General features: G+C 40.4%; 1 protein-coding gene across 4 annotated transcripts in view; it reads left to right on the top strand.

Annotated features, from left to right (window-relative positions):
- Nucleotides 1-21,199, top strand: part of GALK2 (galactokinase 2) — a 144,182-nt gene that overhangs the window by 116,736 nt on the left and 6,247 nt on the right. For all 4 annotated transcript variants that reach the window (XM_023255384.2, XM_023255383.2, XM_023255382.2 and 1 more), the window contains one exon: nucleotides 11,572-11,773. In XM_023255384.2, the coding sequence (XP_023111152.2) occupies nucleotides 11,572-11,773 (202 nt within the window). The remainder of the gene's footprint in view (nucleotides 1-11,571; nucleotides 11,774-21,199) is intronic.

Here is a 21,199-nt window from a genome sequence, read left to right as displayed (position 1 = left end):
CAGTGCAAGCAAGTTCCCTGGCAGGAACTGGTTCCCTTTGGGATTTTGGTTGGGGGATGGGCAAGGGTGATCGCGCTGGCGAGCGCCTTTGTTCCCCACCAAGCTGAGCTCTGTCATCCGGGGCTCAACAACTCTCCTTCCCGTTGTCCTCCAGCCCTCCCGTTCTCCGAGCAGAGCTGTTAGCTTATAACCTTCCAGATGTCAAGTCCTGCTTGCTGTTGGAACACACTCTGTCCAGCCCCTCTGCTTTTGCAAGCCAGACTCAGGGGCTCTGCTTGGCCGGCGGGCCACCTCTCTGCCCAGGCTCCCTCTCGCTAGTCCATGTAGCAGCGCACTGCCTCGCCGTCCTTCCTACCCTCTTCTGTGGGCCTCTGGTCTGCGCTTGGCTCCAGAGACTCCGTTCTGCTAGTCTTCTGGCGGTTTTCTGGGTTATTTAGGCAGGTGTAGGTGGAATCTAAGTGATCAGCAGGACGCGCGGTGAGCCCAGTGTCCTCCTACGCCGCCATCTTCCCCTATCCGGTTTTCTTGCGTTCTAATACAGAATAGGAATATGTAATTCTCATAGGTTTTGTGAGCTCTCTCATATGTTTAAAATAGATTCCTTTTTTGATTCAGAAACCATATTGTTTTCTGTTGTTGACAATAAGAACCGTACTGACATAATTGCTAAAAACCTGTAATGGTTTATCTAGCTGGAATTTTTAACCTGGATCCAAGGATAGCATTATAGTATCTGTGTGTGTGTTGTACTATATGCAGAATTTTGGATATTTAGATATTCTGATGGGGGAGAGGGTCTATAGCTTTTATTTGATTCTCAAAAGTTTCTGTAATTCTAAAAAGGCCAAGAGCCACTTATTTACAGGATACAATTTAAATACCTTACTTAGGATAATTTACAAAATCTTTATGATCTGGCCTCTGTCTACTGCTTCAGTTTTCTCTCTCATTGTGTCTCCTGTTGCTTCTGCTTTTCGTCATCATTGCATGCAAGTCACATCTAAGTACTACAGGTTCTCTAAAAGCACCTCATGTTTTTTAATCTCCATGTTTTTGCTCATGATGTTCCTTTAAACATTTTTTTTTAATGTTCATTTTTTGAGGAGAGAAAGTCAGAGCATGAGCAGGGAGAGAGGAAGAGAGAGAGGGAGACACAGAATCTCAATCAGGCTCCGGGTTCTGAGCTATCAGCACAGAGCCTGACACCAGGCTCAAACCTGCGAGCTGTGAGATCATGATCTGATTTGAAGTCGGATGCTTAACCAACTGAGCCACCCAAGCACCTCAGCTCAGGATGTTCCTTCTGCCTTAAGTTCCCAATCCTTTTCTTTGTTCTTTACTTCACCTTTTAATTGGTTTTCTGGGCACCTACTCATCTTTTAAATTCAGCTGGTTTCACCTCTTCTGTGAAGGCCATAATCTCTGTGCTCCCATCCCCTTGGCTCACCTGATTTCAGCTTTGACAGCAGCCCACGTCAGGCTAGCAGCTGGTTTGAGTGTGTCTTCTTTGTTGGCTTGGGACATTCTCCAAAGTCACTGAAGGTAACTCATTGCCCAGGCACATCTTTATGGAGAAGTTAATCCCTCTGGGGGCAACAGTGGAAATGTCTGTGGGTAAATGCCCCAGGGTTCCCATCTGCAGGTGGGCCAATTCTGAGGCACCTTCTTTATGTGTCTTCAGAGAGGTCTCTGAGCAACTGGGTCCCAGGAGCTGCCTTAGCATCTGTTGCCTTTGTTGTCCTTATTCACGGATTTCTCTCTAGTAGACTATTTCTTTTTTGTTTAAAATTTTTAAAATTTATTTTTCATTGTGGTAAGAACAGTTAACATAAGATCTATCCGTGTAACGAGTTTTAAGTGTACATTTTGTGGACTATAGGTACAGTGTTGTACATCTTACTTGTTATTTATCCATTTAACTGAAATTTTATGCCTGTTGATTAGTAACTCCTCATTTCCCCTTCTTTCAGCCCTTGGGAACTACCATTCCAGACTTTGATTTTATGAATTTAAGGACTACTTCCTATAAGTACAATCATGTAGTACTTATCTTTCTGTGTTTGGCTTCTTTCATTTAGCATAATATCCTGAAAGTCCATTCATGTTGTTGTATGTTACAGAATTTCCTTCATTTTTAAGGCTGAATAATATTCTTGTATATGTATATATACATTTTTTTTTTTACCCATTCATCTACTGATGAACATTTAATTTGCTTCCACATCTTAGCTATTGTGAATAGGGCTGCAATGAACATGGGAGTGAGTGCTTGTGTCTCTTTGAGATCCTGATTTCAATTGTTTCTGGATGTATACCCAGAAGTGGGATTACTGATTCATATGGTAGTTCTATTTTTATTTTTTTGAGGAACCTCTATACTTTTTTCTGTAGTGGCTGAACATTTTGCATTTCTACCAGCAGGGTGCAAGCGTTCCAATTTCTCCATGTCCTTGCCAGCACTTCTCTTTTGTTAAACTATTACCTCTTGAGAGTGAAGAGCTTATATTATTCCCTTTATTAAAAGAGAAAACTGGATCGTCATCAATGTGTGAAAAAACACAAAACATGAGAGCTTTTTTCTGATTTCTCAGGGGCTGTCTTGTGTTTGCATGCGTCTGGGGAGCAGAACTAAGACCAAACAGCAGAACTTACCAGAAGATAGAGTTTAGTTCAATGTAGAACTGTCAGTGCCCCTAAGGGAAGTGGGACTTATTAGTAACAGTAACAGTGGTTCATTATGGCATAGTGACCCTCTTGGTTTACCCACTCTTCACTCTCCAGACAAGAATTCCTGTAATTGAGAGTTTTATGGAAAAAGTGTCCCACATGCAGATGCCTACAGGGGCCAGGCAGGCATATAAACTAGTGAGGCTGAGCATCAGATAATTGGTAAGGGAGGAAACTGTGGAAATAAAGTATGTGTATTCTGTCTGAAAGGGGTAGCTCCTCCTCACCTCCAGTCAACTATCATTGTGCAAGAATATAGGTTCAGTGCTGCCAGACTTCAGTTTTTCAAGGGAAAGCAGAAATCCAGATCCTTATATAAAAATTCGCAGTTGAAAAAACAATACGCTAGTCAAGAAGGCTTCACGGTGCTGGGCAGGGACCACGTGTTGTTAGTTTGCAACCTTTGTGCAGCATGTGTAGCAAAGGGTGTTAAAACTTCAGATGTGTGGGCAGCCTCCTCGAAAGGCAGCCCTAGGGTCTGGTCAGTTTGCTCTCATCAGGTGTATAAACGGACTCTGCCTGTTCCCAGCACAGGCCTTCTCTGCAGCAAGGAAGCTCTGTGGCTTGGGCTCTTTGCTACTTCCCTCTACTGTTCTTCCTCCACCAAACCTGTCATCTTAGTGCAACTTCCACATTTCCAGCACTTGGATTTCTGCTGCAGATCATCACAGTTCAATGGTCTCATAGTTTTGTTTTATGTTTTTTTAAATGTTTACTTATTTTGAGAGAAAGAGAGAGAGAGCACACACAAGCGGGGGAGGGGCAGAGAGAACAGGGGAGAGAGAATCCCAAGCAGGCGCCACGCTGTCAGCACAGAGCCTAATGTGGGGCTTGAACTCATGAACCGTGAGATCATTACCTGAGCTGAAACCAAGAGTCGGACACTTAACCGACTGAGCCACCAGGTGCCTCTGTTTTATCTCTTTAATTGAGGTGTTAAGTTCCTCAAATCTGGAGCTTCTATTTCATATGCCTTTCCTATCATTTGGAGCATGGTGTGGGGCACATAGCAGGTGCTCAAAAGAACTATTGATGCTGGATGGCCATCTTACTCAGGGCTTTTGTCATCACTCTTAGTAGAAGGTAAAGTAATAAAAAGGCTCCTAAGTAAGTAAGTAAATAAATGAATAAATAAGTAAGTAAATAAATAAATCAGTGGGGCTCTAGGCATGTTCCCCATCTACTGTTGACCTACTGCTGTTAGAGCTTTTATGAGGAAAATGGTGCCCAGTGTGTTACTTCTGTCACCGGCTCTTTCGCATCGTTTTTCACTAAAGATACAGCAAAATAACCAATTATTTGTTCCCATTTTAGATTCATTGGTTAGAGATAGGGTCTGATCATAAGCTGTGTAGCCATTCTTTTAAGGTAAAAGTGAGCAGACACTTTGGTGCTACAAAAATTGACTAAAAGAAAAAATTATTTTAACTGGTTATGATGATCTATTTCTCTTCCTTCCCTTTCATTTGAAGCACATTTTGTTTGTTTTAGAAATCTCCTTTCTTCTATATCTGTGAAGCAAAACACAGTAAAAATAATTCTGTCATCCGTGATAATGGTATTAGGTACACTTTGGACACTGGAGCTTACTAATTGTCTTTAAGACTTCTTTTAGTAAACTTTTCCCCCTTTTTTTTGGTCAAGGTTCTAGTAAGCATAAATTGCCAGAATAGTAGGTCTTCTCTATTTCATTTGTCCCGGAATTATTTATTTCACCAAGTTTCAGTGCAGTTTTGCTACAAAGACAGGGAACTGACCATTTCTTCAGTGAACATTTACTGAGCTCCTATGTTATGCCAGACCCTATTTTAGTTGTTGAAGATACAGAAGTGAAATTAGACAAGGCCCTTGCTTTCCTGAAGCTGAACTTCAAGTGGTGAGAGATAACTGCAAACTGATAAACAAACATATACACAAGATATTTGGGATGGTAGTTAAGTGTTGGCAGAATAAAATAGGATGGAGAAAATACATATGTGAGGGAGTTACTCTAGTTTGGAGTTGAGGGAAGCTCTCCTTGAAACTGTCACAGCTGAGACAAGTGAGGACCGGCCACGTCAAGATCAGGGGGAAGAGCATTCCAGCCAACAAAACAGTTTCTGCAGCAGGCCGCAGGCAGGAGCCCATATGGTGGGTGTACTGAAGGCATAGTCAGGAAGTCAGAGGAAAAGGGGATTTTAGAGTTAGCAAATAGAATTAGTACACAAGTGATTTTATTCAGCAACTTTTGCATTTTAAATGTTTATGGCCATGCTCATTTAGTTCTTAGGATTAGACTCATTAATTATCTCAGGTTCACACTGGATGAAGCCAGTGTTTCAAAGTCTATGTGGTATATCCTGCCCTGAAGCCTGAAATTTCCCATGATAGGATAGGACACTAGTAGTATTTTAGGAAAATGGCATCTGGTGTTATATTCTTAAATTAAAGTTGCCTTGGAAATAATCTTGCCTGCATGGTAAGAACAACTTGCTTCATCTTTTAACATAATAATTGCTCTCAAGGATTATAAGAGCTTATAGACAAATGGAGCATCCGGTTTTAAAGCTAGCTGGACAGGGAAGAAAGCTATTGTGGATAACGTTTCAGATTTTCTTGGATTTTTTGGTATCTGCACAACAAGAGACCCGATGAATTGCCAGCACGTAATAAGCCAGAACCCTGGATCCAGAGAACGTTTGTGATGTCCAGCCAACACAGAACTGCTTTCTCCCCCAAAGGGTGGTCTCCAAATCTGTTGTAGACTTTGGCAAGATTTTTATATCACAATTGAAAACAGATGCCCTTTCTGCCCTCTCCCTTGTTGTCTGAGTTACTACCATTCAGAGGGTGTGAGCCATGGCAGTCTCTCATGCACCTTCAGAACGCCCTGCAAGAATCCTCATTAGACATTCCTAGCAGAAGTCTTGCTGTGAAACACTCTGCAATAGAGAATAGACATGAGAAGGTGCCAGATTTATGAGGTTCTAGTAATCTGCTTGGTGCATTCTGAATGTTCCTTGTCACAAATCAAAACACCAGTCCTAAGGTTTAATATAAAACATCTCTTCAGGCAGTTTCTATTTTGTTATTTGTTTGTTTAATTTAAATTTTAGTTAACGTACAGCGCAATATTGGTTTCAGGAAGAGAATTCAGTATTTCATCACTTACATACAACACCTAGTGCTCATCATAACAAGTGCCCTTCTTAATACCCATCACCCATCTAGTCCTCCCTCTCTTCTCTTTCACCCTCTTCCCATATGTTCATCTGTTTTGTTTCTTAAATTCCACATATGAGTAAAATCATATGGTATTTGTCTTTCTTTGATTGACTTGTTTTGCTTAGCATAATACATTCTAGCTCCATCCATGTTGTTGCAAATGGCAAGATTTCCTTCTTTTTGATGGCTGAGTAATATTCCTGTGTGTGTGTGTGTGTGTGTGTGTGTGTGTGTGTGTTTCCTACATTTTCTTTTATCCCACATTTTCTTTATCCATTCATCAGTGATGAACATTTGGTCTCTCTCCATAGTTTGGCTATTACTGATAATGCTGCTATAAAGAGTTTGAATCTGTATTTTTGTATCATTTCAGTAAATACCTACTAGCATAATTGCTGGATCATAGGGTAGTTCTATTTTTAGTTTTTCGAGGAAATTCCATACTGTTCTCCAGAATGGCTGTACCAGTTTGCATTCCCACCAACAGAGCAAGAGGGTTTCCCTTTCTCCACATCCTTGCCAATACCTGTTGTTTCTTGTGTTGTTAATTTTAGCCATTCTTACAGGTATAAGGTGGTATCTCATCATGGTTTTGATTTGTATTTCCCTGATGATGAGTGACGTTGAGCATCATTTCATGTGTCTGTTAGCCATCTGTATGTCTTCTTTGGAAAAGTGTCTATTCATGTCTTCTGCCCATTTCTGAACTGGGTTGTCTGTTTTTTTGGGTGTTGAGTTTCATAAGTTCTTTATAGATTTGGGGTACTAACCCTTTATCAGAAATGTCACTTGCAAATATATTGTCTCATTCTGTAGGCTGACTTTTAGTTTTGTTGATTGTTTCCTTGGCTGTGCAGAAGGTTTTATCTTGATGAAGTCCCAATAGTTCATGTTTGCTTTTGTTTCCCTTGCCTTCAGCAACTTGACAGTTTCTATTTTACAGTATTTAAACCTAATGGAAAATATTTAATCCTAAAGGACTACATAATCCTAAGAAAAGCTAAAGCATACTGACCCTAATGGACTATATTTTTATCACAGGATCTGACCCTAAAATATGCCTGCATTTTATATACGTGACATTGAGAAGCTGTAGTATCAAAAATCACTATAAATTCTTGATTAAAAGAAACTTATTAGATATAACAATGAAATATAATGTGTGGGATTTGTTCAGATCCTGGTGTAAATCAACTGAAAATTAAACAACAATTGGGAAAATTTAATATGTACTGAATATGTGACAATATTAAGTAGTCATTGGTAATTTTGTTAGGTGTGATAATGATATGGAGATTATGTAAGGAGATGTCCTTATTTTATAGAGGTGCATACTCAAATACAGAGATGAAAAATCACATCTATAATTTATTTTAAAACACTTCAGCAAGAATCAACTGAAGCATATATGGCAAAATGTTAATAATTGTTCAGTCTCAGTGATGGGCTTGTGAGTTTACTATAGTATTTTCTCCACTGTCCTGCATATTTGAAAATTTTTATAATTCAAAGTTTAAAAGATCTTTGCACATTGGATCACAGACAGGACAGTGATTTTTCAGCTAAGTAGCACTATTTTATGATCACAGTGGATGCTGCTTTACTGTGCCTTTTGTCACATTCAGCGATATATAGCAGTGCACCTAGAAACTAGATGATTTCTTCATAAGTGGGACATTATAGTAAAAATAAATCAATATTCTACCCTTAACCAGCCCTGCCCCCCATACTCTGATTTTAAACTTGGTCTATGATTATAGGAGGTGAAGTAGCTCAGAGGCAAAAACTGAAACGTACAGAATCCTAAAGCTAGTATTTTAAACATTTTGTTTCAACCTTAGTTTTAAAAAAGAACAATCTTAAACTGCAGTTGCTAAAGTCATTTCCTTCCTATCAAAATGTAAATTCAGGGGCACCTGGGTGACTCAGTCGGTTAAGCGTCCAACTTCGGCTCAGGTCATGATCTCACAGTTCATCAGTTCAAGCCCTGCATCAGGCTCTGTGCTGACAGCTCAGAGCCTGGAGCCTGCTTCAGATTCTGTGTCTCCCCCTCTCTCTGCCCTTCCCCTGCTCATTCTCTGTATCTCTCCCAAAAATAAGTTAAAAAATAAATAAACATTCAAAATGTAAATTCAACAACCTGGATTATATTAACATATATAAAATATTGGCACTGTCTCAGGCACATGCTTGCCAATCAATGGCCTGTCTTCTTCCTTCTCTGTTCAGAGATTTTGAGCAGCTGTTACTATTAAATCTACCTGTGCTGTTTCTTCAGACAGTGTGTTTTTGCTGACAGTATGTTCCAGTACTGAATATTGGTAAGATTTTCTTATCTTGGGATATTTTGATATCTAGACCATGAAATAAGTTGAACTTATTGATGGATATAACTTCACATTGCAGTGTGGACTACTGGTGGAACAAAACATGTTGTGCTTTTATTCCCACCTACATTTAACTTGTAAGTTCTCTTTTTCCTTATTTTTCATCCACTTGGTGTCAGTTGTAGATTCTGTAGCAAAGGGTATCTTGCTGTCCCCTTTCTTCAGCCTCAACACTTTAGTAAGCTGTGAGTATTGGCACCTCATTTATTATGATTATGATTATTAAGCAACAATGCCTATGTGGAGATATCTTAACTTGGAATTAGTGTTAAAAATAAAGTCCTAATTGTAACAGTGAACACCCACTGAGCTCCTGTCCTATAACGCATTATTGAAAGTGCTCTGGGATGAAATGTTGCACTGGTGGAATGCATGGGACTAGAAGACCTGCTTTCTGTCTTCAGCAGTGCATGAACTTTGTGGACATAGGAGAAACAGTTACCGTGAAAAGGGTTTGGCAAGCACAAGCGAGTGCCATGGACTGCAAGAGTGGTATAGAGTCAAGAGATTCTTTCCAGCTGGGGCCAATATGGCTTCCTGAGCATAAAAAATTTAAACTGAACCTTCAGAAACAGGTTAAATTTTGGCAGAGAGAGAAAGGGAAGGAAACTATTTCTGTGTGGTAAATGAGTATCCTCAGGAGCCAGGAGTCTTTGGGTAACTGTAAGTAAGAGAGTTTGGCTGGACGGAGGACCTTCTATTGGGACCCAGCATGCTGAGGGCAGGAATCTGGATTATAGGAAGCACTGGCCAGGCAGTAAAGGTTTGGGGCAGTAACATGAGTAAGGCTGTGTGTTAGGAGCTCCGTCTGGCTGTGTTGTCCTCAAGATAGGTTGCAGGAAGGAGACATCAAGACAGGGAAATCAATTTGGAAACCACTGCAGAATAGTTCAAGTGGGAAAAGGAGTAAAAATGTACATTTGGGTAATGACAGCAGGAATAGAAAGGAGGCATGATTACCGACATGTTGCAAAAGAACTGACTAGATCTGATGAATGAATTAAGTCCTCTTTGAAAGAGAACGGGAAAATGCAAGCTGTTAACTGTAAGTTGAGTCATACTTCATATGACTCAGTTGAGAATGTTTGAAAGAAAACTTTTCATTTTTTGCTTATTTATAGAAAGGTAGCCCCACCCTTGTAATTATTAAATTTTACACAATCCTAAGAAGGGCTGTTTACTTCCTCCAGCCTTGGCTGCCTTTTTATCCATCCCTAAGAATTAGGAGGACGGTGCTGTGGAGAGGGAGGAAATGTAACCTGAAACTTTACTAAAATATGTTGGTTCATAAATGAAATGTGAAAGCACCTCCGAAAAAGTAGTAACAGTCTAGGGGGGAGGAACCTGTAGGTCAATGCTGGAGGATCAAGTCATGTAGAAAAGGCTCCCTTGAGAGGATGTTCAGTGTCTTTCAGTGGAGTAGCAGAGCCCCCTGCAAGGAGGGAGCTGAGGAATAAATCCTCTGTCCTACTCTCTTCCCTACCATTTCTTGATCTCCCTTTCTCCAGTCTAGATGGCAAGGGAACCCATTGGTGTAATCATACAGGTCAGCCTCCTGAGGCAGAGAAGTGGGGTAGAGAAGAGAAGAGAGTAGAACTGGGGGTGCAGACAAAAGGGAACAGTCACAGCACACTCTTTATAACATATAACAATATGGGGGGGGATGCTTGGAAGAAGATCTTCATAGAATCATAAAATGTTAGACCTGGAAGGATCCTGAGAAGTAATTCTCAATGTCATTTTAGAGATGGGGAAATAGAACCCTATAGGGGTAGCAACTGGGTACAGTTAATTGTCGCAGAGCTGAAAAGAAAGGACAGACCTTTTGATGTGCAGCCCTGGATCTTTCCAGTTGGCTAGGTAGCTTCCATATAATCACAAGTTCTTCAGGTCCATGGCACAAGCTCAGCCACTCTGCAAGGGTGAGAATGTTAAGGAGATCTCAGTCATTATTCAAGGGAACGTGTAAACATTATAGAGAAAACCACTGCAGTAGGACATGTTCCTGTAACTGAAGTTAAGAGTCATTGTGGATAATCTAGAAAGTATAGAAATGTGTTAAGGAGAAAATAAAATCACCCATCATCTACCACAGGGATAATAACTGTTAATGTTTTGGTGCTTTCTTAAAGTTTTTAAAAATTAAAATTTATATAAATACATGTATGTGTGAATGCAAAATTAGTATCAATTGTACATATAGTTTTGTATCTTGTTTTTTCACTTGATAGTGAATAATTTCTCAGATAGTAAATTGTCTTAGGATCTGAGTTGTTTTTGTTTTTGTTTTTTAAGATTTCATTTTGAGAGAGAGAGAGGGTGTGCGGGAGAGGCAGAGGGAGAGAGAGAGAATCCCAAGCGGGCCCCATGCTGTAAGTGCAGAGCCTGGTGTGGCACTTGATCCCACGAACTGTGAGATCATGACCTGAGCTGGAATTGAGAGTTGGACACTTATGTGACTGAGCCACCCAGGGACCCCTAGATTCTAAGTTTTAATGGCAATAATATTTTTTAATGGATATAACATAGTTTTTTAAATGTTTCCTATTATTGGACATTTAAGTTGTTTCTATATTTTCTGTTGCTATACATGTGTGCGTGTGTGTGTGTGTGTGTGTGTGTGTGGGTACACACACACATGTACACATATATACATATATAAATACTTGTACTTATCTCTAGGATACATTTTCATAAATAGAATTGCCAGCATAAGCATTTTCAGTGGTCCTTTCTGGTGGGTCACAGTAGAAAGAATATGGCCCTGGGATCAGACATCCTGATCAATGTTCTGCTTCTCCAGTTTCCAGATATGTGACCTTGGGCTCAGTCTGCTCGGCCTCATTCTCTTACCTGTTAACCAGGGATCATACTACCACCCACACCCCCCTCCCTCCCCAGTGCTGTGAGGAGAACTACATGAAGACCATGCCTTTAAAGTGGCTGAAACATAGCGAGTGCTCAGTACATGTTAGCTCCCTGTTCCTATGGGATGAGTTAGTTTGCACGCATGTGTGTGCACATGGCTGGGTGTGTAGAATGAAGGGAAGAAAATAGAAGACTGTAGTCACTTTAAAGAAAAAAGTAAAATTGACTTGAAAAGAGACAAATTTAGACCGTGAAGATTTCTTTCATGGTCTTGATGGTATTGATAATGAAGATAGAAACGGAAGTCCTCAATGACTATTTTTCTTTGCACTGGGCTGTCCAGTAAACACTTCTAACCTTGTTCCCTGTCCTCTTCCTTCCTAAGTGCTCATCTTCAAACTCTACCAGCGGGCAAAGCACGTGTACAGCGAGGCTGCTCGGGTGCTCCAGTTTAAGAAGATATGTGAAGAAGCACCTGACAACACGGTCCAGCTGCTGGGGGACTTAATGAACCAGAGCCACGTGAGCTGCCGGGACATGTACGAGTGCAGCTGCCCTGAACTGGACCAGCTGGTGGACATCTGTCGGTGAGCCTGGGACAGCAGCATGGGGGGGCTGTGGGACACGGCCACGGAAACTGTTGAAATGAATGAAAAAAAAATGCAATATTTTCATAACCTTCTAAATGAAAGGGGATCCTTCCCCACTTCCTATCTGAGGTGTTGTCTATGATACAGAGCTGAACTCGTTCCCTCCTAAATATCTGTAGGAGAAATATTGGAGACCTGACTCCAATAGCTTTATGAATCAGTTCTTTGGAATCAGTTCTTCACAATGCCTTTCCATCTTCGGATGATTAGGTATTTCAGGGAGCTTTTCTTAGCCATGGCCCTGCTGTTACTTTCTCATCATATTTTAATCAATGGTATATCCACTACAATGGGGGCCCTGCCAGCATCTCCTGTTTGGTGTCCTAAGTGTAGTAGATTTTTTCAAAGGAAGGGAGAAAACAGAAAAAGGCCCTCAGACCTGATAGTGTATTTGGGGGCAGGGGAGGTTGCTGAAGGAATTACTCAGAAAGCTTTCCAGATTTAAGTTAAGCAATTTGGAGAAATGAGGACTTGATGAAAGCCTGGCTTATAAATGGTTGGTTGAGACAGAAACGTAAAGGGGAAAACTCTTTCACAAAGCCTGAGAACAGCTTCCTTGTAATTGTTAGAGAATGGGGATAATAGAGTAGAATGGTTACTTTACCCAGAAGGGATTTCATTGACCTTGGGAGGACTGAAAGGGAAATTGGGAGAACTCTCAAATGGCTAGATGTTATTTCCACTGTGAGAAGATAATGCAGAACTGCCTGCAATTAGTAATGAAAACAAAATTAGCCACTTGGCGCCTATGGCTTGCCTCATTCATTACCACACTTCCAGCCTGAAAAGTTTAAATCACCTAGCTCCACTGATCACAGATGGCATGTGTAACCCAACTTGTAGAGAGACTTGAACATAACATTGATGAGAATCACTCTGCTGACGTCAGAGTTTGCTCACTAATTGCCAAAATGCCTTCCAGAGCTTGTTCCACTATAAGTGCTCTTTTCTGAAAATATCAAGGGCCCAGTAAATGGAAGGGATGAATATTATTCAGTTCTGGAAATTAAAAGAAGTGGAATGATTTGTGCAGAAATCAGGCAGAAGTGTTTTTGCCTGGAGGGTAGTGGGGTAGTTTGACTCCCCCCTGAAAAGCGGTGAAGGGGCATTGGTCAGCCTCCTGGAATCCCCTAGTGAACCTTCTCTTCCTGGGACTGTCAACCAGCTCTCACTCTCATGGAGCCTCTCATGGGGAAAGAGGGGAGTGACAGTTAAAAATAAATTGAGTGGTAGTGGTATAAAAAAAATAGTGCTATAAAAAAAAAAAAGAAGGGATAGAGAGTATCACGGTTGGATGGGTGACCTTTATTTATTTTTTTTTTTATGGGCTCTACATGCATTTTATTTTTTTATTTTTTTCCAATATATGAAATTTATTGTCAAATTGGTTTCCATACAACACCCAGTGCTCATCCCAAAAGGTGCCCTCCTCAATACCCATCACCCACCCTCCCCTCCCTCCCACCCCCCATCAACCCTCAGTTTGTTCTCAGTTTTTAAGAGTCTCTTAAGCTTTGTCTCTCTCCCACTCTAACCTCTTTTTTTTTCCTTCCCCTCCCCCATGGGTTTCTGTTAAGTTTCTCAGAATCCACATAAGAGTGAAAACATATGGTATCTGTCTTTCTCTGTATGGCTTATTTCACTTAGCATAACACTCTCCAGTTTGGACGGGTGACCCTTATAGGAAGGGTTGAGGAAGGCTTCTCTGAGATGATGATGTTTGAGCGGAGACCTGAGGACATGAAGAAATGAGAATAGCAAGTGCATAGGCCCAGAGGTGGGGATGTGGCTGTCACATGTGAGGAAGAGCTGGACAACTCGTAGGCTCGAGGGCAGTAAAGGAGAGAGTAGCAGGTGATGAAGTTGGGGGGGGGGGGGGAGTGGGCAGGCACAGCACAGGGCCCTCCTAGGCCACTGGAAGGACTTTGGCTTTGGGTGTGGAAAGGTGGCAGTGGAAGTGCTAAGTGATCCCATGCAAGGCTTGCCTTGAAGGAAGATTCAAGATAATTGTTGTGTGGGTGAAAGACAGGAATCAAGATGACTCCTGGGTGTTTGGCCTGAGAAAGTTTGCTTGTTTCTGTCAAAGCCACATTTTGGGAAGCGGTATTTCACATTTTTGGGGGCAGAATTCTCTCATAGTGCCATAAGGTAAGAAAGCAGGAGGGGTCCTTCAAGACCTGAGCAGGCACTAGGAGGTGAAGTGATTTGAACAAGTAAATGTATTGAGTTGGTGTGAAAGGTCTGGTTCCTCATCCAGGGCTTTTGCCATGCCTCTCTCTCTCCCCTGAGTTTACTGAGATATGATTATGTTGGAATGTGGGTCATTTTCCTTTCCGGCTTTAAAACTTTAATAATGGAGGTTTGTGTTGTCCTAGTGTGCAGCATGTGAACACTGGACAAAGCCATGTTGAGCGGGGGAGGCAGTGTGTGGAGTAGGAGGACAACTGAGTTGAAGTTGAGAAGGTTGAGTTCCATCTCTGCCACTTTTCCTTCTGAGCTCTGTGATTTTGCACTGTTGTCCTGTTTTATGACCTCCTGTGTCTTTTTCTGTTCTAACCATCTATAGGTCTCTCTTTCTTTTTTTTTTTAATGTGGTTCCAGTGAGGGATCTAATGGCTAGGTCTTAAAAGAGTTTAGAAGAGCACCTTTTATTATTATTTTTATTTGTTTTTGGAAAGTCCTTTCTTAATGCCTTGACACTCAAATTTAACACTTAAATTAACACTTATTTTTTTTTAATTTATTCATTTTGAGAGAGAGAGAGCATGAGAGACAGAGAGAGAGGGAGAGAGAGAATCCCAAGCTCCCATGGTCTGCACAGAGCCCGAGGCAGGGCTCGATCTCACGAACAGGCAAGATCATGACCTGAGCCAAGATCAAGAGTCTGACAGACACTTAACTGACTGCATCACCCAGGCATCCCTAAACACTTAATTTCTCAAAGTATTTCCGTCTAGCTCATTTCCATCAGCTGCATTTCTTTTTTTTTTTAATGTTTATTTTGCAAGAGAGAGAGAGAGAGTATACATGTGTGTGCATGGGGGCGGGCCAGAGAGAGAGAGAGAGAGAGAGAGAGAGAGAGAGAGAGAGAGTCCTAAGAAGGCTCTGCTCTGTCAGCACAGAGCCTGATGCAGGGCTCAATCCCATGAACCTTGAGATCATGATCTGAGCCAAAACTAAGAGTTGGACACCTAACAGACTAAGCCATCCAGGCGCCCCTGCTATATTGCTTTTCTGAGGAAAATTCAGTTGTGTCTAGTATAAGGAGCTCATTCTCTTTTTTATGGGCTTTTTTATTTGGAAAGTCAATTGCAAACCATCAAAATTAGTTTCTACTTATTCCAGAATCATATAGGGGTCAAGTTTCCCATATTGAAAGATTACCTTTTGTTGTGTTGTAAATATTGGCCAGAATAGTTGTCTGGTCCCTAAACTTCTGATTTAATTAATGTTTTCTTTGTTGTCACTGTGACCAGCAGATAGTCTCCAAATGTTCCAACTGGTTGCCAGTTACTAAAAGGTCCTACGTGGCAGAGCAACCTCCTAGGAGGACAGACTGGGGGAACTAAGTAGATGCAGTCATTGATGCCATTCCTCCCTACAGCCAGCAAATGCTTTGCCCCAGGGTATTTGTGTCCTATGTGGCACTGAAGTCTAAACTCCGCTTTCAAAAGCTCTTGACACGTGTGTGTGTGTGTGTGTGTGTGTGTAAGGGGAAAGAGGAAGGAATGCAGAAGAATTAAAAAGATAGTGGTGAGATGGGGTGGTTAAAAGTGAGAGAGAAAGACTGATAATAGAGAGTCGTGGAGGGTAAATGAGTAGAAAGGTTCAAATGCAAAATGAGATGCCCTTAAGCCCTAGTTCCTCCTGAAGCTTCATGACTGTAGCACTGGGCTAGGCAGGGGAGGTGCTGGATGTGCTGGGAAGGGCCCTGGCAAGGCCTGGGCCACTGGTACCATAAAGTCAACCTCTGGTAGAGTATTCTTTTAAGAGTCACGATCATCTCCACACTTCCCTGTCCCCTTTAAAAGTGTTAACACCAGTGGGGAAGGCATGATTAAGACTGGGCAGCCTTAGATGGTTGGTTGCCTTCCCGAGACCAGACAAGGGAGGAGGGAAGCTTAAATGGGTTCAAGGAGCAACAAGGCCAAAGACAGTCTTTACTTCCAGGTCTACTTGTGACACTTTAAAATTCCTTTAGTTTTCCTGAAGCCCTGCTTGGAAACTATTTGCATGAAAACACAACTAATTGATTGAGTGAATGAAGGATTTTAATGCCTAGATACTTAGGGCACTACATACAAGCTAAAATTTTTTTTTTAGTTTAATTTTTAAAACTTTTTATTTAATGTCCAGTTAGTCAACATATGGTGTAATATTAGTTTCAGGAGTAGAATTTAGGGATTCATCACTTATATACAACAGCCAGTGCTCATTACAGCAAGTGCCCTCCTTAATCCCCATCACCTATTTAACTCTTTCCCCCACTCCCCTCCCCTCTGGTAACCATCAGTTTGCTCTCTCTTGTTAAGTCTGTTTCTTTGTTTGCCTCTCTGTCTCTCTCTCTTTTTGTTCCCCTTTGCTCATTTGTTGTTTCTTAAATTCCACATATGAGTGAGACTATACAGTATTTGTCTTTCTCTGACTTATTTCGCTTAGCCTTATACTCTCTAGCTCTATCCATGTCATTGCAAATGGAAGGATTTCATTCTTTTTTTATGGGTAATATTCCAGTGTGTGTGTGTGTGTGTGTGTGTGTGTGTGTGTGTACATACATACCACGTCTTCTTTATACATTCATCAATGGATGGACACTTGGACTGCTTCCAGAACTTGGCTATTATAGATAATGCTTGTATAACTTTGAATTAGTGTTTTTGCATTCTGTAGGTAAATACCTAGTAGATTGCTGGATCGTAGGGCAGTTCTATTTTTAACTTTTGAGGAACCTCCATACTGTTTTCCAGAGTGGCTACACCACTTTGCATTCCCACCAACAGTGCAAGAGGGTTCCCCTTTCTCTGCATCCCCTCCAACACCTGCCATACAAACTGAAATCTTATTGTGATCTGAGCTAGACTATATTCAAAAGGCATCTCTAGGTAGCTAGCCTATAGGAAAATGTGTAAGAAGCTGCTATATGACCCAAGCAGAGAAAAGAGGGGGAAAAGAAAGGATAGAAGACACCTCTGACACTTGCTCTGTTTGTCAATTGAGCTTTTCACTGTTCTTTAAGAGAAAATCAGTTTAGCGTTCAAAGAAAGGGCCAGGGAGGGAGAAGGAAACTACATTTATGCTGTTAAGCTGTTTATTATTTTCATTAAACTAATGTTAGAAAACCTCAATTATGTGAAACAAAGTATAATAGTGAGAGAATAAGATGAAACTTGCCCAATTATAAAATAATTCTTCTAAATGAACAAAATGTAAATTTTAAGAAACGGCTAAATTTTAAAGTAGGATTCGTTGAGAAACACAAAGCAATTTTCAAATCAAGTCAGTTATATATGAGATAGCTCATTTGTTATCAATTTTCCTGGTTATACTTAAGAAAAAATAGTTAATGTCTTTTATTTCTGTTTTGACACTTGCTGAAATTAGAGACCTCATTGCTGCATCATTGCCAAAGCTATTAAGGGAAATGAATGACAAATGTTAATAGGCTAACAAAGATTACAAAAGTTAATTTGCTGTCTTCCTCAGAAATCTTTTCAAACTTTACTCCATGGCTATGCTGCTCAGCCTTTTGCGCCCATTCTCCTGAGCAGGTCAGGGGAGAATGAAGTGTAAACTCCTATTTGTATGTTTCCTTCCCCATGCTCTTGAGGCTAATCTTTACACTCTACCAAATAAAGGGACAAGGCCCTTTCCACTGCGCTTAGGGGCTCACTTCTCTTTGGGCCCCTGTCTTCCACTTACTGTCCTCTCCACCCCACTAACCCTGTTCATATATATATATATATATATATATATATATATATATATACACACACACCCTTTGCAGAAACCAGCTCATCTTTCAGGGCCTTTAGTAGCTTGTGTTTCTCAGAGTTGTAGTTACATTTTCTTATACTTTCTCATTTGAACAGTATTTGAAGTCTGTGGTTTCTTGAATCTAAAGCAATCTGTTTCTAACTTGGCTGCAAAAGTCATAGAAATTCTTCTGGAAGTTCTGTTTTCCTGAGATTCTAGCTGGAAGATTCTAGGCTTTAGAGCAGAAGCTAGAAGGCTTTCCAGATATAAGATATATTACTGACAGGTTATATTTATATATAATATATATGTGAGCTGTCTCACATATAATTAAAAGTTGTTTTACATACTTCAAGAAACTCTTTTTTAAAATTTAGCCATTTCGAGGGGCACCTGGGTAGCTCAGTCAGTTAAGCGTCCAACTTTGGCTCAGGTCATGATCTCATGGTTAGTGAGTTCAAGCCCCATGTTGGGTTCTGTGCTGACAGCTTGGAGCCTGAAGCCTGCTTCGGATTCTGTGTCTCCCTCTGTCTCTGCCCCTTCCCTGCTTGTGCTCTCTCTCTCAAAAATAAATAAATAAACTTTAAAAATAAAAATAAATAAAATTTAGCCATCTCTTAAAAAATGCATTTTGTTCATTCAAAATGATATTTTATAATTGGGTGGACATTATCTCTTCATTATTGTACTCTGTTTCACATAATTGAAGTTTTCTAACATTGATTTAATAAAAAAATAAACAGACTGGGTATATATTTTGATATTTTAAAACAAGTGTAATAATCCCAACAGCTATTTATTACAACCTACCAAATGTCTAGAATTGTGCTGGGCTGGGCCTGGAGAGATATAACCTCTCCCTTAATTCAAAATATTCTGAATTAATTTAATACCCATTTGTATAATATACAAGTATTTTGAAATAAATAAAATTGAATTGAAATACGAGGCACAATTCCTTCTTTACTTCTTTGTAGCAAGGCTATGTTTACTGGATCTCTCTCCACCCTCCCCCCACCCCACCCCCACCACGCCCTGCTTTTTTCTGTGCCTTGTATCTTAGTAGGTGCTTTATGGTCCAATCAGCTCATTTAAAGTAGGAAATTTTAGCCAGGCTATATTGGATGCCTGGAAAGTTAGTTATATGATTACTTTTCAGCGATAAAAGGATCAAAGGGAGCATTCTATAATCTGCCTAACTCCTCTCGCCTTTGTTTCGTAGATCATACTAATAAAGGCAAAGGCTGCTTTGGTTGTTTTGACCAACCCATCCACATTATTCCCCAATCTGGTCACCACAAAGGAGTGGTATTTGGGGGATTCTAGGGTTTTGGTGTTCATAACTCTTGTATTGCTCTCTGATGTGCAATAGCTCAGAATCTGTATTTTTAATGTCTTAGTGTTCTCTTAGGAAGAACAAGGCTTGCCTTCTTTTCTTTCCTAATATAAAGCTTATATTGGTCTCCTAACTTTTGGATTTTTCCCTGAATTTCTATGGCATATGCCAAAGGGCATATTAAGCACCAGTTTAGAACACTGCAGACAGGACCTCTGCCTCTGTGAGTATATGCAGCTGGGCAGGCTGCAGACCAGGTACTCGGGCGGCCCCCTGATTTGTGATCACAAGTACCATTGACTCAAGGGCAGAAGGCTATTTATAATAATAGCATTTATCATTTTCTGTTTGGGAAATTTGAGCCCTGATGACTTCATATCATGTGGCTGATGCAACCCAGTCCATTTTCATCTGCAGCAGGCAGGGTGGTGACAGAGCAGCTCTAGGGACTCAAAAGTGAATATATTTGCCTAGAAATACTTCTAGTTTCTGCTTTCTGGAAAGTGGCAGGATAGTGAGGAAAATACACCCTTTGGCACAATTCTTATTGGTTTTGTAACCAGATAGAAACAATACTCAGTTTGCTTTTGATTCAGTTTTGAAACAACAGCTTTCAAAAACTTTTCAGATGAAAAGATGTAAGAAAACATGTCTGAAGTCCATTGAAGACCATAAAAGACCTGGTTGATTTAAGTCCAGCACAGTGGCATAGTCTGGATCTTAGAGAATCATGTAAGAGGCACCCTGCTGTTCTCTAGACCAGGCCACGGTTGGCTTCTGTGTCCCGATTTTAGGGTCTTCCAGAAATGCTTCGGTGACACCTCGGTTTTTTCAGCATCTTCCATGGGTAGCAATAGTTTGATGTCACTGTGTATCACAACTTTTTTTTTTCTTTGTGATTGAAAAATGGCCCTTTGCCAGTCTGGGAACTCAGAATTATCCTAGAATCTCCCAGTCAGAGAAACTTTCAGCCTGGATGATAGGATTCTGGGCTCTGTGCAGCTGCTGGGCTGTAAGCTGAATGTCTGGGGGACAGCAGGAGTAATCTTTATTTGCAAGCATTTTATTTTCTTCCTTAAACATCTATTTTCATTTGAAAAACATATTTTAATGAATACAACAGATAATAAAAAGGAACCAATTGAGAAAATCATTGAGGGGAAAATGAATTACTGGTGTGCCATAAATCCAATATCCTAGAGGAGGGTTAATATTCTATTGATATTTTCCAGGAAGTAAAGTAGCTCATTTAGATGGAAAAAGAAAGACAAAATTGTGCTAAATTAATTATGGAGTTTTTAATCTGCTATGAATTTGGAGCAAATTTTATTAGGAAGAATTGGAAGTACATGTTAACCTTTATTATCAGGATAAATTACATCTTTAAAAAATGAGGGACTCTTGTGCTTTGTGTAGGGCCTTTCACTTGGGTATAAATCTTTGGTTGGAAGCTGGCCTGGGTGATGGTGACTAAAATGACCTCTTTTTGTGTGGTGGTTTAAATAGTGGTTTCCATCCGGGTCACACATTTTGGCTGATGGTAAATTCTGAGTTCAGCTGTCAGAGTAGTTCCCAAAGGTTCAAGGAAGATGCGTTTGGATTTGTAGAGGCCACCTTCCATTTTTGTGGAAATGTCTGTATAGCTTCCCATTAGGTTTTAAATAGACAGACTGGTCTAGAGTTTAATAACATGTTCCTTCTTGATAAATTTATTCAACGCAAACCCAGGCTGTCTGTTCTAGGGGACTGATACTTTTATGGGGAACAGCCAACTCTTACAAACACACCTTAAATGACTACTAGAGAAAGCCCTCACTTGTATAAGACTTGCAATTTACATTTTGATTTGACTTCATTTGGAGTCAACTTCGGATTCATACTGTTGATCGTGTCTGCTGTCTCTTTTCCTTTTACTCCCTCCTCTTCATCACCTGTAAGCTTGCCACATACAACTCTTCAATTGGTGACTTTATAGAATCAAGACTTTATAGTGGATTATTGCCAGCTTTCACCAAACAGGAGTAATGCTAATTTTTACTACCTAGAGAAAAAAC

The sequence above is a fragment of the Felis catus genome, chromosome B3 (genome assembly GCF_018350175.1).
Source record: "Felis catus isolate Fca126 chromosome B3, F.catus_Fca126_mat1.0, whole genome shotgun sequence".
Taxonomy (NCBI): domain Eukaryota; kingdom Metazoa; phylum Chordata; class Mammalia; order Carnivora; family Felidae; genus Felis; species Felis catus.
This window is presented reverse-complemented; position numbering and strand designations above follow the sequence as displayed.